Source organism: Oryx dammah, unplaced genomic scaffold (assembly GCF_014754425.2).
Source record: "Oryx dammah isolate SB20612 unplaced genomic scaffold, SCBI_Odam_1.1 HiC_scaffold_5, whole genome shotgun sequence".
Taxonomy (NCBI): domain Eukaryota; kingdom Metazoa; phylum Chordata; class Mammalia; order Artiodactyla; family Bovidae; genus Oryx; species Oryx dammah.
This window is the reverse complement of record NW_024070189.1, coordinates 96,695,920-96,715,274: the sequence shown is the minus strand read 5'-3', so window position 1 is coordinate 96,715,274 and position 19,355 is coordinate 96,695,920. Positions and strand designations below refer to the sequence as shown.

At 56.7% G+C, this 19,355-nt stretch overlaps 1 protein-coding gene across 1 annotated transcript in view; it reads right to left on the bottom strand.

The window, feature by feature from the left end:
* Nucleotides 1-1,433: 1,433 nt before the first annotated feature.
* Nucleotides 1,434-19,355, bottom strand: part of NACC1 (nucleus accumbens associated 1) — an 18,609-nt gene continuing 687 nt past the window's right edge. Inside the window, exons 2-6 of the mRNA XM_040240871.1 lie at nucleotides 6,123-7,094; nucleotides 5,859-6,032; nucleotides 5,298-5,403; nucleotides 5,117-5,214; nucleotides 1,434-4,319 (exon numbers count right to left, since the gene is read on the bottom strand). Of these exons, the coding sequence (XP_040096805.1) occupies nucleotides 4,057-4,319; nucleotides 5,117-5,214; nucleotides 5,298-5,403; nucleotides 5,859-6,032; nucleotides 6,123-7,083 (1,602 nt within the window). The 5' untranslated portion in view covers nucleotides 7,084-7,094 and the 3' untranslated portion in view covers nucleotides 1,434-4,056. The remainder of the gene's footprint in view (nucleotides 4,320-5,116; nucleotides 5,215-5,297; nucleotides 5,404-5,858; nucleotides 6,033-6,122; nucleotides 7,095-19,355) is intronic.

Sequence of the window (19,355 nt, the reverse complement as noted above, 5' to 3'; positions counted from 1 at the left end):
AGCAGGGAAGTCCCCCTCTTTTTTTTTTTTAATTTTTATTTTTCTTAATATATGCATTTTATTGAAGTATAGTTGACTTGTTTTTCCCTTTTTGATTGTTGTTTTTAGTGCAAAACCACCACCACTGATGTTATGGCTCAGGTTGTCTCGATCCATTCTCTACTTGGTTCTGTCTTCCTGGGCTTAAAAGATGTGCTTCTGGGGGTCTGACACCACCTTGCTGGGACTGCTTACATGTTCATACAGGGCTTTCTGTTCCTTGAGGTGACTTTGGACCAGAGTCACCTCAGGATTTTTGTTGGTGACGCTGTTGGCTCCCCCAAACCCTGCTTTCTGTTGGCTGAAGCTAGGTTTCAGGACTCCAGAGGGGACTGGCCTTACTGAAACATGCCCAAGTGATCCTGTGAATTGTCACCCTCAGTGATCTTCCCTATGGAAGTCTGAGGCTCCCTCCAGTCCTCATGGGGTGGTCCGACCTGGACTGGGCGGAGATGAAACCTGTCTACCTCCCCAGCATGGATATCTTGATTTGATGCATTCTCTTAAGATCAGTGAAGTCCTCCCACACTGCTTGAGACATCTCTGAATCCATGGGCCCCTAAGGTATGTTTTGTCTTTTGTTTCAGTTGATAGAATTTTCTTGTTTATATCCTCAGGATATGAAGACTTATATCCTCTTTAAAGCCATCCTGACTTATACATACATATATATATATATATATATATTTTTTTTTTTTCTTCCTGCACCATGCAGCATGTGGGATCTTAGTTCTCTTCAATCAGGGATCATCGAACCTATGCCCCTCTGCACTGGGAGCAGTCTTCACTTCTGGACACCAGGGATGCCCCCCATGTTCCTCTGAATGCACTGGTTCAGGATGGGGTGAGGGGTGTGGATGCAAGTTCAGGACTTGTCTGGGGCTGGGGGTGTCAAATACCATGGGAGGGTAGCAGGTGAGGGTGTCAGTAATCAGCTGATGGAGCTGCTGCCTTTCCAGCTTTGGAGGGGATCCTAGGGGACCCCAGAGCAGGATTTAGGGCTTATGCCTGTGAGGCAACAACCTAGGGTAACCTATTGGCTGCCTGAATCTGAAGCTGTTTCCCCATTAAAAATGGGGTTCCCCCTCAAGCTGATTGGAGAAGGAAATGGCACCCCACTCCAGTATTCCTGCCTGGGAAAATAATAATGCCTTGGATGGAGGAGCCTGGAGAGTTACAGTCCTTGGGGTTTCAGAGTTGGACACAACCGAGCAACTAAACTCTAGTGACATTAAGGCATATTTGGCATGGCCACCCTGAAGGCCCCCACCCCCACTGTATGTCAGTGTGACCCCCTGGCGTAGGGGGTGTGGAAGGAGGGTGGCTCTGGTATGCAGTGAGCGTCCCTTCCGGGACCCACCACCCCATGCCCGCAGTGAGCAGCTGGCAGCAGGGCTGTTACAAAGGCGTTTAGTTTATTCTCCTCATCAGTATCACTGATATTCTCACGGTTCACATTTCCCAGTGCGGCTCCTCTTCTTACAGTAGTTAATGTGCAATCTCACTTACGGGCCCGGGGGTGGGGGGGGGCTCGGCCCAGGGTGGGGAGGGTGTTGGCACTCCACGCAGACAGACTGTCCTGCGTGAAAGAGGCGAGGGTGAGTGGGCGGCCGGCGGGGAGGGAGGTGGCCCCCCGCCACAGTCTTTTTTGCGTTGGTCGGTGGTTCCCCATGTTCCTTTCTGGCTGCCCGGGCTTGGGGGTCCATGCAGCGCAGCGCAGGGCAGGCTCGGCTCGGGTGGAGGGGGCAGGGAAGGCAAGAAGGAAAAGCAGCAGGCCACCCAGGAGCAGGAAGCAGGGCGGGAGGGCGCAGGGGTGGCTCCCGGGGTAAGGCACAACCCTGTCTTTGGCTCTCCTGGTGAGGAGTTTCCTCCCCTGCACCCCTGCCCAGCCCCACTCCCCAACCCTCCCCAGACCGCCAGGGGGGCGCCTCCTGGGGTCCCTGAAAAAAAGAGGGCTCTGCTACCCAGCCCAGTGCTGCAGGGGGCTCAAGAAAAAAGGCGAGGAGGGGCTGGACAAAGGCCTGCCCAGGACAAGGGGGTGGGGAGGAAGAAGACCCCAGTCCCACAGAGCTGGCCCCCACTAAGGCCTGGAAGGAGGGGAGCGCCTGGGGACTCCGGCTTCCTTGTGGGGTCTGGCTGGAGCCCCAGCCAAACCCTTGGCCTTGGTCGGCCCGGCAGCTTGCCAAGTGACCAGGATATTGTGCTTTGGGATCTATGCTGGGGTGGGTACTGAGACCAGGATTGGGGTGGGTACTGAGACCATGATTGGGGCAGGGTGGGTGGGGGGGCAGGGTAGGTGTGACTAAGGTGCTTGTGCTTTAGTTGGGGGTGTTGACTCCCCCTACACACTCGAGCCAGCTGAGGCCAGGAAAGCAGAGTCCCAGGACCCCAGCTGGACTGATCCCCCCACCCCTGCAACAAGCAGATGTCAGGAAGGAACCCCCCACCCCGGCCCCACAGGCTAGCGGGGGCTCCTGGGGTTTGGGGTGGGGGGCAGGCCTCCAAGTCAGGTTTCAAGGGTCCAGTGGGCCCCCACCACCTCCTGTAGTCCCCTTGCCTTTGGAGAGAGAGGCTGCTGGGAGCAATGGACGAGTCAGATTGGGGAGAAGACAGAGGCATGAGAACAAGGGCTAGAGACAAAAATGTGAAATTGCAAAGAAATGACCCCCAGTGGGTGTGTGTACGGGGGAAGGGGAGTAGAGTTTAAAAAAAAAAAGAACCCTCTGAGTTTACATGTAGAACTCAAAAGCCTGGGACACCCTTGCCATGGAGCCCCATGGGGGAGGCATTGAGGGGTGAGTGGGAGCTGGCCAGACCCAAGGAGCCCAGGCAGAGCGGGGCTTGGGGGGGCCCCACCTTGGAAACGCGCACACTCCACACACATGCGCAGCACATTCAGCCTGCCCCCTGGTCCCCCACCCCGTCCTGCCTTCCACAGCTCCGGGGACCAAAGGGGACATCAGACCCAGTCCCATTGGTTTGAAAAATAAAAGGAATCTTATACTTCAATATTTCATTAGCTAAAAAAATGTTTTAAAAAGTATGTACAGGGGGTGGGGGCTGGGAGCCCTGCCGTGGGGGCGGGGTGGGGGTGAGGAAGGGAGGGAAAGGCAGCAGCCCCCTCCCCCTAGCCGGCTCCCCTGGGTTCTACCCCTGCTCCTACTGCCTCTTATGTCTTCATTTGTTTAAGAGCAAAACTTCTACACACGCACGCGCGCACACACACACATGCACACCCACACGCTTCTGCACGCTCTGGAAACCTCTCCTGTCCTCAGAGACCCGAGGTCTGCCCCCAAGAGCCCCCCCCAACTCAGGACCTGCCCCTCTCAGGCCCCAGGGGACTGGTGATGGCAAGAGAGGCTGAACACGGGGAGGGGAAGAGAAGGGCGCTGGGCCTGCCACCGCCCACCACCTTGGGTCAGTCAGTTTCTCTGAGCCTCAGTTTCCTCAGCTGTAAAATGGGCAGTCCTCACGGCCTCGCCTACCCCAGCCCCCAGGTGCAGGGACAGACGAGGGAAACAGGAAGGCGCTTTTGGAAACGTGGAAGCACTGGGAGGTGGTGGCGGGAGGGGTCCTGAGAACCCGGAGGCCCCTGCAAGTCCCAAGGGACTGCAGTGGGGGGGGTGGAGGCTGAGGAATGCTCCCGCTTGGTGGCCCAGGGCCTGGGAAGGGGGTCTTCCCAAGCCCCCCAGGCTGGCCCCTCCCTGGGCCTGGCCTGGCGAGTGGGGAGAGAGTCACTAGGGGTTAGGAGACGGGGAGCACAAGCCCCCCGACTGTGCATGAGTGTGTGCTAGAGAAGGCCACGCAGACCTCGCACCACCTGCCATCCTCTCCCAGCCCGGATCCCCGATCGGCTTGGGGTCAGGGGATGGGACAGGGGAGGCAGAGGAACCGGGAGCATGCAGCACCCCCCGCGGGTCCTGGGGAGGAACAGACAGTAGCTCGTGACCAAGATGGCGGGTGGGTGTGACAGGAGGGGGAGTGTGACGGCCCCGCGGGAGGGTCCGGTGGGGGTTACTGGAGGGCCTCCTCAGCTGAGGGGCCGGCCTCGCCGTCGTGGCTGGCTGTCTCGAAGCCATGATCCACACCCATTATGTCCGGCTCTATCTTGCCCGTGTAGCTGATGAAGGTGGTGTAGGCGTCACCCTCGGCCATGAGCGGCTTGACCTTGGGGATCCAGCTCTTGCGCACAACGCGGCGGGCGTTGGTGCACATGTCGGCCGCAATGGCGTTCATCTCGCTCTCCTTGAAGTTGGGGGCGAAGTTCTGGCAGTAGTCTGCAGGTGGAACGAGCTGCCCTGGGTAAGCTCCCCTCCCAACAGGCCCTCAGCTGCCACGGCGCTGGCACCCCCCACCTCAGGGCACCTCTGCCCACCCTCAGAGCTGAGGGGACTGAGCCTTGCAGATGTTTGCTGCTGCTGTTGAGCCACTCAGTCATGTCTGACTCTTTGTGACGTCATGGACTGTAGCCCGCCAGGCTCCTCTGTCCCTGGGATTCTCCAGGCAAGAATACTGGAGTGGGTTGCCATTTCCTTCTCTAAGGGCTCTGCCCAACCCAGGGATTGAACCTGCGTGTCCTGCTTGCCAGATTCTTGACCACTGAGCCCTTGGGGAGCCTGAGACCTTGCGGACAGCATGCTACACCACATCAGTGGGCCCAGGCTGGACCCAGCTGGGCCATGTGTGTGGGATATGTGGATCTGGCGCGGGACACCTGGGTGCTCTTGAAAGATGGGCGTCACTTGCCAGAATTTAGAAACTGGGATTTCCACTTGAAAACCTAGACTTCCCTCTTGACACCTGGCTGAGGCCTGGGGGGAGATCCATCACTCCCACGACCAGCCTGCGTTGGAGACCCTCTCCTGTTGGCTCTGTGGCTTTCTTTCAGTGTCCTCCCCCTCAAGAAATTTCTAACCAATCACAGCCCTCCTCTCCCAAGAAGCCTAGACTGAACTTCAGAATCCTGAACATCAAAGCCTACCTACTCATCCATTGGGGCCAACACCAGAGAAAAGGACCCCCTGCCCGCCTGTCCTGGGCCCCCGATCCCGACTCCAGAATGGCAGGCACTCACACTTGACAGCATGGAGTACGCGACTGTCCAGCGGTTTGCGGCTGGGGTTGTTACTGGAAGAGCGGATGCCGGTGCCACAGCTGTTGGCCAGTGTGTTCCTGGGTGAGGGCACAGGGGAGGGGAGTCAGGCCCCCGCTGGGGGTGGGCCCCCCGACCCCGGGGGCTCTGGTGGGGGCCTCACCGGTCAAAGAAGGAGGCCAGGAGGCGCCGCAGCAGGACCTTGTGCCGGGTGCCCGCGCTGACGTGGCAGTTCATGAGCTGCGCCCTCGTGATGTACACGTTGGTGCCTGGAGGGGGAGGGGGGCGAGAGGATAGCCAGGGCCCAAACTGCCACATTCCCCACTTGGCCAGCGCCAACCAAGACCCCCCTTGACAACTCAACCCAGAGCTGCCTTCTCAACACTCTGGAGAGACTGTGGCACCACTGTCCACGGGGCACCCGTGTGCCCACCCAGCCACCAGTGTCAGAAAAGAACAGGCAGAGAGCATGGAACCCTGGCACCTTGAGTCCTGGGGCCAAATTCTTAATGGCTGTGTTGGTCAACCCTGGAACCACCCCCACGAAACCACTGATCTATGCCAATGTGGCTGAAAATGCCAGCCAATGCTTATCCCCGCCTCTGGGGTGGAAACCTACAGGCCAGCCTTTAATTCATATCAATATGAAGGGGCATCAGGGGCCCCGGGACCCAACCCAAATGGGGGGCAGGAGTAGCTCAGGGCAGAGGTGAGGCCAGCCCACCTGTCACCAGCTCCAGCTTCTCTGAGGGGTCGCCCTCGTCGTAGAGCTTGGGGTGGCAGCGGTTGCCAATCTGGTTGATGAGCTCAGCGGGGAGAGACGCGAGGTCCTGCCGCACTCGGATGCGATTCCGAGACTCGGGGGCCACCTGCTCAGGGAGGGCCTCCACCTTCTCGGCTGTGCGGGGTGAGAGAGGCGTGCTGGGGTCGGGGGTGGCAGTGGCGGGGAGGGCAGGGGGCCAGGCTGGGGGCTGCCGGGGCGCCTCACCAGCCTGGCCGACGTTCATCATGCTGTACATGGTGTACATGTTGCAGATCTGCCGGTACTGCTCGTCCGCGCCCTCCTCGCCCGCGTCCTCCTCCTCGTCCTCCTCGTTGTGGTAGGAGCCGGGGCTGTCGCTGGTGTAGGCGCTGGAGGTGCCGGGGCTGGTCCGCTCTGACGTGCTGGGCCCGCTTACCACACCGCCTGCTGCAGCCGCCGCCCCCGCCGCCGCACCCCCAGGAGGCGGCCCGGCCCCCGCCCCCGCCGCCACCCCGGTGGGCTGTGCCGCCGCCACCACGGGAGCCTGCTGGGCCGGCCGGCTGACAGCCAGGTCTGGCGTGGAGAACTTGGCCATCTTGCGGCTGCCATTGCCGCCGCCGCTGCCGCCGGCCTCCTTCTGGCCGCCGTCCCACAGCCGCTTGGCCACTGGCGTGCACTGCACAGAGTCCGACTCCTGCTGCTCGGTCTTGACGCGCGACACCAGCGGCAGCGGAGTGCCGCAGGCTGGCCAGCTCGACGTCTGCGCCACAGGGCTCTGGGGCTCGGACGAGGGGGCCTCCTCAGAGTGCAGGCCCTGCGAGTCGCAGCTGGGGGAGCTCACCTTGAGGAAGAATTCGGTCCCCTTCTCCATGATCTCCTGGATCTGCAGAAAGCCGGCCGTGTACATGAGCAGGAACTGGTCACCCATGTTCATGCTCAGGCGGCCTGTGTAGCAGAAGCTGAGGATCTGCTGGAAGGACTGCGGCTGCACGGCCGCTGGCAGCTCCACCACCGCGCTCCGGCTGCTGTTGAACAGGTCCCGGAAGTAGGAGCTGCTGGCGGCCAGCACAGCCCTGTGGGCCTTGAAGGCGTGGCCCTTGACCACTACCGAGACGTCACAGTACAGGCCCTGCAGCCGCTGCTCGTTGAGGCACTCCAGGATGCTGTTGCCAAAGTTCGGGATCTCCATCTGCAGGGTCTGGGCCATGGCGGCAGCAGCTGCGCGGGCGACAGAGACGGAGGGGCGGGGTCAGGTGGCGGACCCAGCCTGATGCCTGGAGACAGGCAGGAGTGTGGACAGCAGCCACGGGGTGGACTCTGCCAGGACCATAAGAACCGCAGGGGCCGCCCACTCCTGTCCCAGCACGGCCTGGCCTTTGTGACAGGCTGTCTAGTCAGCTAAGTTGGGGTGGCCCCTGCTGGGCTATTTTCTGCAGAAAGAAGGGCAGGGATTTCCTGGGTGGTCCAGTGGCTAGGACTCCATATTCCCAATGCAGGGGACCCAGTTTCGACCTCTAGTCAGGGAACTAGATCCCACATGCCGCAACCAAGAGTCCCCATACCTTGACTAAAGATCCTGCGGGCTACTACAATAAAAAGTAATAATAATAAAGACTCTGCATGCCCCAACTAAGACCTGGTGCAGACAAATAACTAAACGTTAAAAAAAATATAAAGGAGGGTAAAGGCATTCTTATGCATCTGTGCTTGAGCATTGAATGAGATAACACGGCGAGCACCCCATGAGCACTAACCAGCACTAGCACCACACACACAGGTAACTGGCACACTGACACCAAGAAGATTTTCACACTGCCTTTGCAGGGCTGAGCACATGACCCAGAACCACCGTTTGTTGAATGACTGAATGACCACTCAAGAAACCCTGAAACTGCATGAGAACGGAACAGTCACGAGGGCAATGCAAATCCAATCCAGACACCGTTTCATACCTGCCAGGCTGGCTAGAGAATCCAAGGACAGAGGAGCCTGGCTGGCTACAGTCCACGGGGCTGCAAAGACTCGGTCACAAGCGAGCAACTAACCCACAGGCTGGCTAGCATAAAAATGATAAATACTCTCAGTGAAAATGAGAAATGACTCGGGACCCTCCTACATTGCTGGTGGGGATGTGAAGTAGTGTAGTTTCTGTAGAAAACCGCTCTTCAAATGGTTAAACCTGAAGCTACCATATGACACAGCGATCCCACCTCTGGGAACTATACCTGAGAAATGAAAACATACACCCACCAGTGGTTAAGACTGTGAGTGTTTGCTGTTGTTTAGTCACTAAGTCATGTCTGATTCTTTTGCTTCCCCATGGACTATAGCCTGCCAGGCTCCTTCATCCATGGGATTTCCCAGGCAAGTATACTGGAGTGGGTTGCCATTTCCTCCTCCAGGGGATCTTCCTGACCCAGGAATCAAACATGTGTCTCCTGCATTGGCAAGTGGGTTCTTTACTGCTAAGTAAAGAACCTGGGAAGCCCCATGTGAATGTTTACAGCAGCACTATTCACAGCAGGCAAAAGGTGGAACCAATAACCTCAAAGGTAAATGGATAAACAAAATGTGATCCACCCACAGTGGAACACTACTCAGTCATAAAGAGGAGCAAACAACTGATACACGCTACAACTAGGATAAACCCCCAAATATGCTAAATGCAAGAAGCCAGACAAAAGACCACACGTTATACATACGTCATATACCACAAATGTTAAATGTCCAGAATGGCCAAATCCATAGAGACAGAAAGCAGATTTGCGGTTGCCTGGGGCTGGGCAGTGGGTGAGCGGTAGGGGCCGTGAGGACTGGGGAAGCGTAAGCCAACAGGAACAGGGCTTCTTGTCCTCTCGAGAAACATCCAGTGACTGTGATGACAGATGTACAACTATGAGCATACTGAAAAGCTCTGAACCAGCACACTTTAAAACTGGGCATATTGGCATGTGCATCTCAAGCCGTTAAATGTAAGACTAATGTCCCCTGTGCAGGACTGAGGATAAGGCTTGCCACGTACAGTCTTCATTTTGTTGTTTAGTTGCTAAGTCGTGTCCAACTCTACGTGCCAGACTCCTCCGTCCATGGGAATTCTCCAGGCAAGAATACTGGAGTGGGCACAGTCTTAGAGTCTTTCTAAATTTTGAACCTGGTGTATGTATTGTCTATTTACCAAAGTGAATAATATTTAAAAATACAGTATATGAAATCACACTGCAAACATCCAAAGGGCTTTAGGGGTGGGTGGAGAAAGAAATGTGAATTTAAGGAACTGCCTAATAAGACCCTGTTCAGGGAGCCCACCCCCATCCTGACCCAGAAGGTACCACCAGAGGGGCTATGGCACCTCTCAAATGTATAAACTTCTGCATCACAGCCTATTCCATCAGTGCATGTTGCAATCCAGGAGGAAAAACTGATCAGGTGAGGACGGCACAGCTGATACCCTGGGGCAATCATGACCCCCTCCCACCCCAATGGTGACGGTGAGTCCTCTGCCATTCTGTTGGTGTGGAGGGCGGTGGTCCTGAAAGGGCAGGTAGGGGAGAGAAGAGAGGCCTGAGGAGAGTCAGGCTGGTGAGAAGAAACAGTAGAAAAGAGTGTGTGCAAAGGCCCTGGGGTAGGAACAGGCTTAAGTTTCCCCAGCTAAGAACTAGGGCTGTGAAATCAGCTCCATAGGCTGCTAAGAGGATTCGTGACTGCTCTGGTAGCCTGGGTGCTGGGAGGGCAGGCCCAGTGTCACCCTCAGGGTCTCCCAAATGGAGCAGCTCAGTGTGTACAGGTTTGTGTGTGTGCAGAATCAGGCTGGCCTTATCAGCGTTCATTTCCAAATGAAGAAGCAAAGATACAGAGACCCTGGTCCCCGAAGCAAGTCAGTTCTGGAGCCAGGACTCAAGCTGGCCCCAAAGTACAGCCCTTGAGCCTACGGGAACATGGCCCCTTCTCTTCCTCCAGGGAGCCCTTTCTCAATGAATATGCAGAGGGTCCAAGTCTGCACTGCATCCCCAGTGCTCAACCCCGAGGCAGCTTAAAACAGACTTAACGAACAAAAACTTGAAAGGTACCTGAGTGCTAACGTGGGAGTGAGAGATGAACAGCTGATGGGGCTTTGGTTAGTTCCTGCCCCAGGGCCTTTGCACATACTCTTTTTGCATCAAAATCAGTGTCACTATCACGAAAAACAAAAAGGCCATCAGGGGACTTCCCTGGTGGTCCAGTGGTTAAGAATCTGTCTTGCAATGCAGAAGACATGGGTTCGATCCCTGGTCTGGTGAGATCCCACATGCCAAGGAGCAACTAAACCCGTGCATCACAACTACTGACGTGTGTGTGCCCTAGAACCTGTGCTCTGCAACAAGAGAAGCCATCGTAATGAGCAGCCTGTGCACTGTAGAGAGTAGCCCCGCCTGGTGCGACTAGAGAAAAAAACTCATGCAGCAATGAAGACCCAGCACAGCCACATGATAAGTAAATAAATTTTAAGAACACTGCAGAGAGCACCAAGGGAACAGGTGACCGACTCCTGGCACTGGGAGAAAGGGAAGCTTGGGTGAGGAGGGTAGAGGGCTGAGGCTGTAGAGATATGGATGTGGATGCTTTTGGGGCTATGAAGGGCATTCCTCTCCTAACTGCACTCAGTGTGCTGGACAAGGCTGCACGCATGTCCCAAAGGAGCACCCCGCAGTGAAGGTGAGTGGTGCCCCACTTCACGGGTGGGGACCCCAGCACTGCCCTGCATGGGTCCCAAGATGCTGGACTTCAGGGCCTGTCCCCCCAGTAAGAATTGGTGCAGGTGGCTTTGTGGGGAGCACTTAGCTTGGGAGTGCTAATGTCCTCAAGAAAACGGGCAGGAACAAACACGCAAGGAGGGGGCTCCTTGATATCCAGGCTGGCATCTCCAGGCCTCATGAACCCCACGGAGCCCCAGAGCCAAGCATCCAGGGCTTTTAAGGTTTCAGTGAGCAATTTAGTTGGGGGACAACTGGTGCAAAAGGCTGATGTAATCAGTGCACAGGACCACCTCCCCACCCCAGAGTGACAGGGAGCAGGGTGGTCGCTCTGCCTCGCTGCCCCTGCAGGTAGGACAGGATGCAGGGAGGTGGCAGAGGCCACTGGAGACCCCAAAGACCCACCCCCGGGCTCCCCTCCCTCTTGTGGCTCCCATCCAGGCTACCCGACTCGGAAGAACAATGGTCCATGGTCCTTCCCCTCACCTGTGCCGGCCCGTGAGGGAGGAGGCATGGGCTACCGTGGCGTTTCTAGAGGGAAGAGGGCTCAGCAGCTGGTGCTTGACCCGAGTCACCTGCTGGTGGGGAAGCGGTTGGATGGGGAGCCAGGGGTGGGGGGGAATCTCTAAACCACCACCAATTCTGTCCTCACCAACCGGAGCCCCCCACCCGCGCTGCCCAGTTCCCCGCAGCCAGACCTTCGCCCAGGCTGTGCACCCTGCCCAGCGCACCCACATCGTCCTCGGCCATGCTCAGGCACCTGCCACTCCAAGAACTCTCCAGACTGGAGAAGATGCCCTCTTCTGAACGCCCCCACCTGCAGCCCTAGTCCTCATGCTTACCTCTGAGAACATTAAATCCCAGTTGATTACAGTCTCCCCAAGGGCAGAGAACCGTATTTGAACTCTCTCTCCTCACAACTTGGGATGTCAGCCTGTGCATCTGCTGGGGTCCCCAGATCCCCCTGGAGGGGAGGGGCAGCCCCCAGCCACACACAAGGCCAAGAGGACCCTCCTGGCATCGCTGCTCCTGGCCCCGAATGAGTGGGTTTTCCCCACGAGATGCAAGGCCACAACTCACAGTTTCCATGATCTCTCAAGCCACTCAACAAATATTTGCCCAGCACCTGTCTGGGGCAGGAAGTGCCCAGAGCTCGGGGCGGCCATCACCAAGACGGAGCCCTGACTCTAGAGCTCACGATCTGGTGAGAGGCACAACCATTCATCCAGGTCACACAGATCCATGAGCTGCAGGTCCTCGCCTCTGACCTCACCCAGCAGAGGAAACATTGGAGCTGAGATCTGGGGGGCACCAGGGGGTAGACGTGGGATGATCTAATGGGGCAGTGGCGGGCTGGGAGGGTTGCCTTCAAGGTACAAGGAAGGCATGCAGAGCCTTGAGGAAGATGCAGGCACGATCCTTCCAGAAAGTGGACTCTGGGTTCTGCTGTGAACTAAGTTGTGCGTGCATGCGTGCATGCTAAGCTGCTTCAGTCATGTCTGCCTCTTGGCGACCCCATGGACTGTAGCCCGCCAGGCTCCTCCATCCATGGGATTCTCCAGGCAAGAACACTGGCATGGGTTGCTGTGCCCTCCTCCAGAGGCTCTTCCCGACCCAGGCATCGAACCCATGTCCCCCACCCCAATTCATAAGCTGAAGTCCTAATCTCCAGTGTGGCTGTATTTGGAGATAGGGTCCTATTTGAACGTCATTAAGATTAAACGAGATTAAAAAAATTGGGGGCCTCATCCAACAGAACTCTCTGTTCTTAGAAGAGGAGGAGGAGAGATTTCTCTGTTTCCAAGCACACACTGAGGAAAGGCCATGTGAACACACCAGATCCCAACCAGAGCCTGACTGCACTGGCCTCTTAAGACTTCCAGCCTCCAGAACTATGAGAAAATAAATGTCTGTCAAGTCACCCCATCCATATGGTACCTTGTTACGGTGTCCAAGCAGACCAGCATCTATTCACCCCACAGCTCCCTCATGGGGCCCCTCGCCTGGACCTCCCGCCATGGACAGGAGACTGACATGTACCCCAGATGCCAACACAACGCATCCTCAGTAGAGCCCTCACCTCCTCAAGCCTGCCTGGGTCACGGTGTGCGTGGGCTCCAGCCCTCCTTGCTTGGGTCAAGACTCCCAGATTAGACTTCCCTAGGGGTCCAGTGGTTAAGAACCCACCTACTCCAAGAAGGAAATGGCAGCCCACTCCAATATTCTTGCCTGGAGAATCCCATGGACAGAGGAACCTGGTGGGCTACAGTCCATGGGATCGCAAGAAACTTAGTGTTAAAAAAATCCACCTACTAGTGCAGGGGACTCGGGTTTGATCCCTGGTCTCTGGGAAGATTCCACATGCCCCAGGGCTACTAAGCTCCAGCGCAATAGAGCCTGTGCTCCATAACAAGAGAAGACACCACAATGAGCAGCCCTCACACCACAACTAGAGAAAGCCCTTGTGCAACCACAAAGACCCAGCGCAGCCAGAAAAAAACAAACCTGATTCACATCCCTGACTCCTTCAAAAGCAGGTCTCACCACCTGGGCCCCTGTGATGTGTATGGGGGCCCTGCATGGTAAGGCTCACCCACTCTGACCTAAAACGCAGGACCCAAGATGGTCACGGCCCTTTAAACTCTCCTGATCACCTATGTCAAATTTCCTAAGTCAGAGCCTTTCCCAAACCCGATTCCTCCAGTCGCTTCTCCTGCTTGAGTTTTCCTCCTTGGCGCTTCTTACCATCTCCCGACTAGACAAGTTCCTGCTTTGTGTCAGTTCCACCAGGGCAGGGCATCCACCCACCCGGGGACATACTGTGTCCCCTCCCCCAATAACCAGGCGAGCACACAGAGGGCGCACGATCGCTGCTCGTAGAATGAGTGAAGAATTATTTCTGTTACCTCCAACTGGCACGTGTGCTAAGTCACGTCAGTCGTGTCTGACTCTTTGCGACCTCAATGAGCTGTAGGCTCTGTCCGTGGGATTCTCCAGGACAAGAGATACAGGCAAGAATACTGGAGTGGGCTGCCATGCCCTCCTCCAGGGGATCTTCCTGACCCAGGGATCTAACCGATGTCTCTTATGTCTCCTGCCTTGGCAGGCAGACTCTTTACCACTAGGGCCACCTAGGAAGCCCCGCTTTCAACCAGACTCCTCTTTTAGTTGCGTTATGACTAGAAGAGAGTGGGACTAGAAAAGGTCTCTGAGGCCGGGCAGGGGTGCCACCTGCACTGTGGTGGAAGCTGCTGGGGCCGACAGGGGCAGGTGGGGGTGGTGATGTCCCCTGGCAGCCCCGCCAGGTAGCTGACCTGTAGCCAGGGTCCCACCCAGGGCTCAGTGAACTTGGGATTCCCACTGATAGCTCCAGCTGCGCCACCACCAGATCCTGCTGGGGTGCTGCAGGCTTGAAATCGAAGTGCTTGTGTGGCAGTGCAATTCCTGGGGTGCAAAGTGCCAGCTTTTTGAGGAGGGCGCTCTGAAGTCCCCAGAGGCTGGGACTGTCTCGCCAGGCACTGTCTCTTTCAGCTGACCTTCCAGGGAAGCAGTGAGCTGCCCCTGGATATGGAAGCCCATTAAGGGAAACTGCCAAGCCCAAGTGTAAGGACTAAAGAGGCCTGGAAAGCTACAGAATCCTTCACTCAGCTCAGCCTGAGGTCAGAGTGATGATGGCTGGGGGGTGGGGCGCAGGAAAGCCACACACCCCTGGGCTGCTTGGGGGCGCATTCTTGGCCCAAAGCCAGGGGACCGTCTGTGAGGCAGCTTAGGCAAACACCACCTAGTGAAGAACCAGGTGACAGCCAACCACAAAGGTCTTTTTCATGGACATGCACATTTAATTCCTATTCTTTTCCCCTGAAAAGCTCCCATTAACTCCACAGCGGGGAACAGGATGAGCAAACTTAGGTGGCCTGGACGTTGCCCCTACTGTGCGCCAGCACCTGGTGAGGCTCAGTTATTCCTCTCACCAGTTTCTGAGGAAGAAATGAGTTCTCTAGCCATTTTACAGAGGACAAGAGGGAGGCCCAGGATGGCACCCAGGCCCTGTGGCTCCAGTTCAAGGCCAGCCTGGGCTTCCCTGTCCTCCACCTGGTGCTGCTGCTCCCTGGGGGCAGGTGGCCACCGCAGCTAGACCCATTTCTTGACTGAGCAGACTGAGAAGCTGGAGCCAAGAAGACAAGCCACGTGGGGAGCTCCAGAGCTGGGGTCTGCGGCCCACCTAGAGCCCCCACCCAAGGGTTCCGGGTGCCGCTTTCCTCCTCCGCCCCACCTCCCCCAGCTATTCTCTGTGCTTCCTCCTCTCACTGCCACCTCCGGGAATGAGCAGTCTAGCCTGCTGCCTCTCCTGCCTCCCTCCTCCGCTCTCCTTGCAGGACTCGGCAATCTGGCCTCCCTGTGCCTGCAGCAGCTCCTAGGAGAACCCAGCCAGGCCCCACCCACCTCCCGCTAGGACACAAGCCCACCTTTCAGAGTTACCTCACGCTCCCCAGCGTGCCTTCAGACCTTCAGGGCAGTGGGCGGGGCGGCAGCTGCAAAGGTCCTGAGGTCACATTGGGCGGCTAACACAATGGATTCGGGTGGTTACTGGGGTGGGGTTGCTGAGAGGTACTCGGAGACCCTGCAGGGCCTTGGCAGGGTATAAGAATTAGAATCTTGTTTTTCTAGGATCAAATATCCTTTACAAAGTTCCCAGTTTAGAATTATGCTTCCCTTCCTCTTAACACCTAGAAAACATTATCCCTCCCTCTAGCCCCATGTCAGTCTTTTCCAACTATAAAAGGAGCAACCAGCTCATAAGGTTGTTTTAAGGATTAAACCACCTTAGAGTAATGCAGGGAGATTTGCAGCCGGTGTCCAGCTGCTGTTAATAGTGATGTCCCCTTCTGTCCCCGTGGCCCTTCACAAGACTGCAAACTTCCTGACAGTAAAGGAGGCATCTTCTACTGCTCACCAGCCCCCAGAACCCTAGGCCACTTCATCAGTCACAGGTATTTACTGAGGGCTCCCCCTCTGCCTTCTCAGCATCATCCGATCGCATCCCAGACAGTAGCCTCTCATGTAACTCTCATGATAACCACTCAGCAAGGAAACCACCCGCAGCCCTGCTGCCGTGGGGCCCAGATCAGTCTGTGGTGGTGGCTGCCCCGTACATTCTACGAGGAGCACTGCCAGTCTCTACTCCCCAGACCCAGCTGTGACAAAATGTCACCAGACGATCTTCTAAGTGTCCCCTGAGCAGGGCAGAATCACCTCTAATTAAGAACCCCTGCAGTGCAGGAATGCCTGCTTGTCCCCACTTATCAGATGCAGAAACTGAGGTGGCAGGCGAGGTCACGACCTTTGCTCAGGCTCTCCGGGCTAAGCAAGGTGGCACTAATGATTGATTCTGACTCTCCACTACACCGCGTATGGCCACTTTTACCCACCTTCTGCTTAATTCAGGCAGTCCTCACAGGTGGTGCAGTGGTAAAGAATCTGCCGTCTGCCAATGCAGGAGACACAGGTTCAAACCCTGGGTTGGGAAGATCCCCTGGAGGAGGAAATGGCAACCCACTCCAGTATTCTTGCCTGAGAAATCCCATGGACAGAGGAGCCTGACGGGCTACAGTCCATGGGGTCGCAAAAGTCAGACATGAATGAGCTCACACACCCCCCTCAGGGTCTCTAAAGACACTGAGACCTTTGCATCCTATCTGTCCAGAGGAGACAGGGGCAATGACCACCACCAGACCCTGCACACAAAGTGACAGCCACCTGGTCAGTCCCACTCCACAGCTTCTGTGGCTCAGAAAGCTCTCCAGGGGAGACAGAGGATGACACTCTTGGCCAAGGGGACCCAGGAGCAGAGGCAGGGAGGCGGGCCCACATGCTCATGCTAGGCAAAGGCCAAAGTGAGTTAAAAGTGAGTAAAAGTGCTCAGAGCAGCTTGGCACCCAGGAGAGGGATGGGAGTGATGAGAGGTGGGGAGGACCTAAGAGAAGGAGCCAAGGCTGGTACAAACACCACCTCTCTGTCTTCGAGGCCAGCTCACTGTCGCCTGAAATGTTGCAAGCCCCACCAGAACCTGGCAGGCCATCCTCCAACACAGGCTCTGGCGGTGACATTGAGGAGCCGGGTCAGACCTTGCTAGACCAATCTGAAACCCTCTCCAAACCCTGTGCCTTCAGGCTGACCTCCACGACAGGGCCTGCCAGACTGACCAAAACTCATCTCACAGCCCGGCTCACGAACCCACTGGGGCACATTTTAAAAGGCTTTGGATGCAGGCCAAGGGGTCTGGACTTTGCCTCTGGGGTTGCGGCGGGGATCCAGGAGACCCCGAGATCAGGTACTTCTTTTCTGGGAATGGCACTAAGGGTCTCCACCTCCACACCAGGGTTGGTCTCCCTTCACTTCTTTTCCTGATGAAGACAAGGTGTTTAGGGCTCTGAGCCGGAGCCTGGCACATGCTTAATGAAGGCTTTCAATGTGCTGTCCCGTCTGCCTAGAACATTCACCCCTCCCTGCCCCAGCTCCCCACAACCCCCACCCACCCTGCCCGAGCAGGCTTATTATTCAGAGCTCAGCTCACCTGAAAGCCTTCCCTGACCCCCTGAATCTAATGCTTTGCCCCCCACCCCAACACCATCACTTCACTCCATTTTACTATATTCCTGAACATAGGGCTATCAGAAACACTCTTGATCATTTATCTGGGGTTGATCACCTTCACTAGAACAGAAGTTGCTGAGAGCCATTCCCTGAGCCCCAGCAGAGTTGGCACCCATGCGACATCAAACTGTCCCCAGGGTCCCTTTACTTTGTGGCTCTCACCCGCCAGGCTATTGTGGCTCTCTTCTGGCGCCATAGGGCTGTGCACCCTACGTCGTCACAGAAAAGGAATTATGAAGAGTGCTTTCTCCAGCTCTAGGCACACAGACTCACTGCTCCCTTCTTGGCCATCCACGCACCGTGGCCTGCTCCTTCCAGTCTCTGCCCTGCTTCCAGCTAGCTCTGTGACTGGGGGCAGCCCCCCCTACCCTTCAGTACCCAGCCTAGAGCCCTGCTGAGGCCCCAGTCTGCAGCCAGCCTCAGCCCAACCAGGCAGGGAGAAGGCTTCATTACGTGGGGCTGCTGGCCCAGTTTCTACCCCTCCCAGAACCAGGAGGCCAGCCAAAGCGGGGAGGAGGGCCCAGCCCAGGTGGGGGCAGTTCTAGGAACTCTGGGGAGATCGGGGGAAGGGAGGTGATCATTAAACCTAGATCTGCCTGATACCACTCAACCCAGCCGTTTGTGGTTCCTGCCTCACGTGCTGAGGATCTCAAGTCAGCGTTCCCAGGACCCATCAGTAACAGCCTTGCAGTTAGACTCCCTGAGAGAAGGAACAAAAAGTAGGGGTGGTCTGACTGGGGACCAAAGTGAGGAAAAGACAGTCCAGCCAGGCTCCATCCTTATAACCACCTCGTTCTGCCAGCCCACAGCTCTGTGATCCCTGACCTCTCAGCTCCCATTAGGAGAACGGGGGTGGGGGATGACCTAGCCTCTGGGAGAGAAGCTTCCACTGATCCGGTTCCCTGGGACACCAGGAAAACTCGGTCCACAGGGGTACGGACCTATCCCTCAGGATGGGCAAGAGAAAAGTCCTGGACAAGGAAATCCCACCAGGGAATCCAAAATAGTGTGACCTCGTCCCGCCACGCCCCTCAAAGGCCAGCTCCAGGGGACCGAGGGTTGGGACTGAGAGTCAATCAATCCCAGCCCACTTATGTTTAGCTGGGTGCCATGTGGAGCCTCGGTTTCCCACCCTGTACCACGGAGAAGATCTAAGCCGACTTGGTGGTGATGGTGAGCCATCAATGAGCTCATCTAACCAGCAAGCTCAGCACAGGCCCTGGCCCAGGAAATGCACCCTAGAGGCCAAGCGCTGGGACGGGTAGCACCAAAGGTCTGGGTACTTGATTTGAGCCCCTTCTCGGTGAGCCACATTCACCCCACCTCCAAGAGCTTCCAAGACACAATGAACAGAGCTTTATAAGCTCACCTCCCAGTAACTCACCTGCAGAGAACTGGTGCCTGAAATGCTGGGAGGTCCCAACCTCTAGGCTTGAGCCTCAAGGGTCTGGTCACAAAAACTGCAGATAGAATCTCAGGACCCTAAACTACTCAGGTAACAGAGTGTGTGTGTGTGTGTGTCTACCTCCCTGCATATATCTGGGGTGGGGGTGGGCCAGAGGGTGGTAGACAAGATGCCGGAGTTAGGTGTTCCAGACTATTTCCCAAGCTGTCCACACAAACACCCACCTGGCCAGCTAGCCCCTTGGAGCAGCCCGCAGAGGCTTGCCCAAAGGGTAGGTAGGGGCCCAGAACCTGGCAGCGATGAGGTATGAGAAAGAAGAAACCCCTCAGGTTTGGCCCCAAGCTAACACCTGGCCAAGAAAAGAGGGGGGCGCACTTGGCACGTGTCTTTTGATCATACAGGTTTCTCCGAACCTGCTCCCACACCCCCTCCAGCCTACTCAGTCCAAAAGCTTGCCTCCTCCTCCCACTCCCAAAGCTCCTACCGAAGTTCCTCAACCTACCTGATCGCCCCTGTATCTGGCTCTCGCCACCTGCAACCCCTCTCTTTGAATCCTAACCCCAAGTGACCCCCGCAAACATCCCAGGGATCTCCTAACCGCCCCCACTCGAACTAACTCCGCCCACACCCACCCTGCCCCACTTCCTGGGCTTCTCCTCAGCCGCCCCCAAGCTTGTAACCTGACCCACC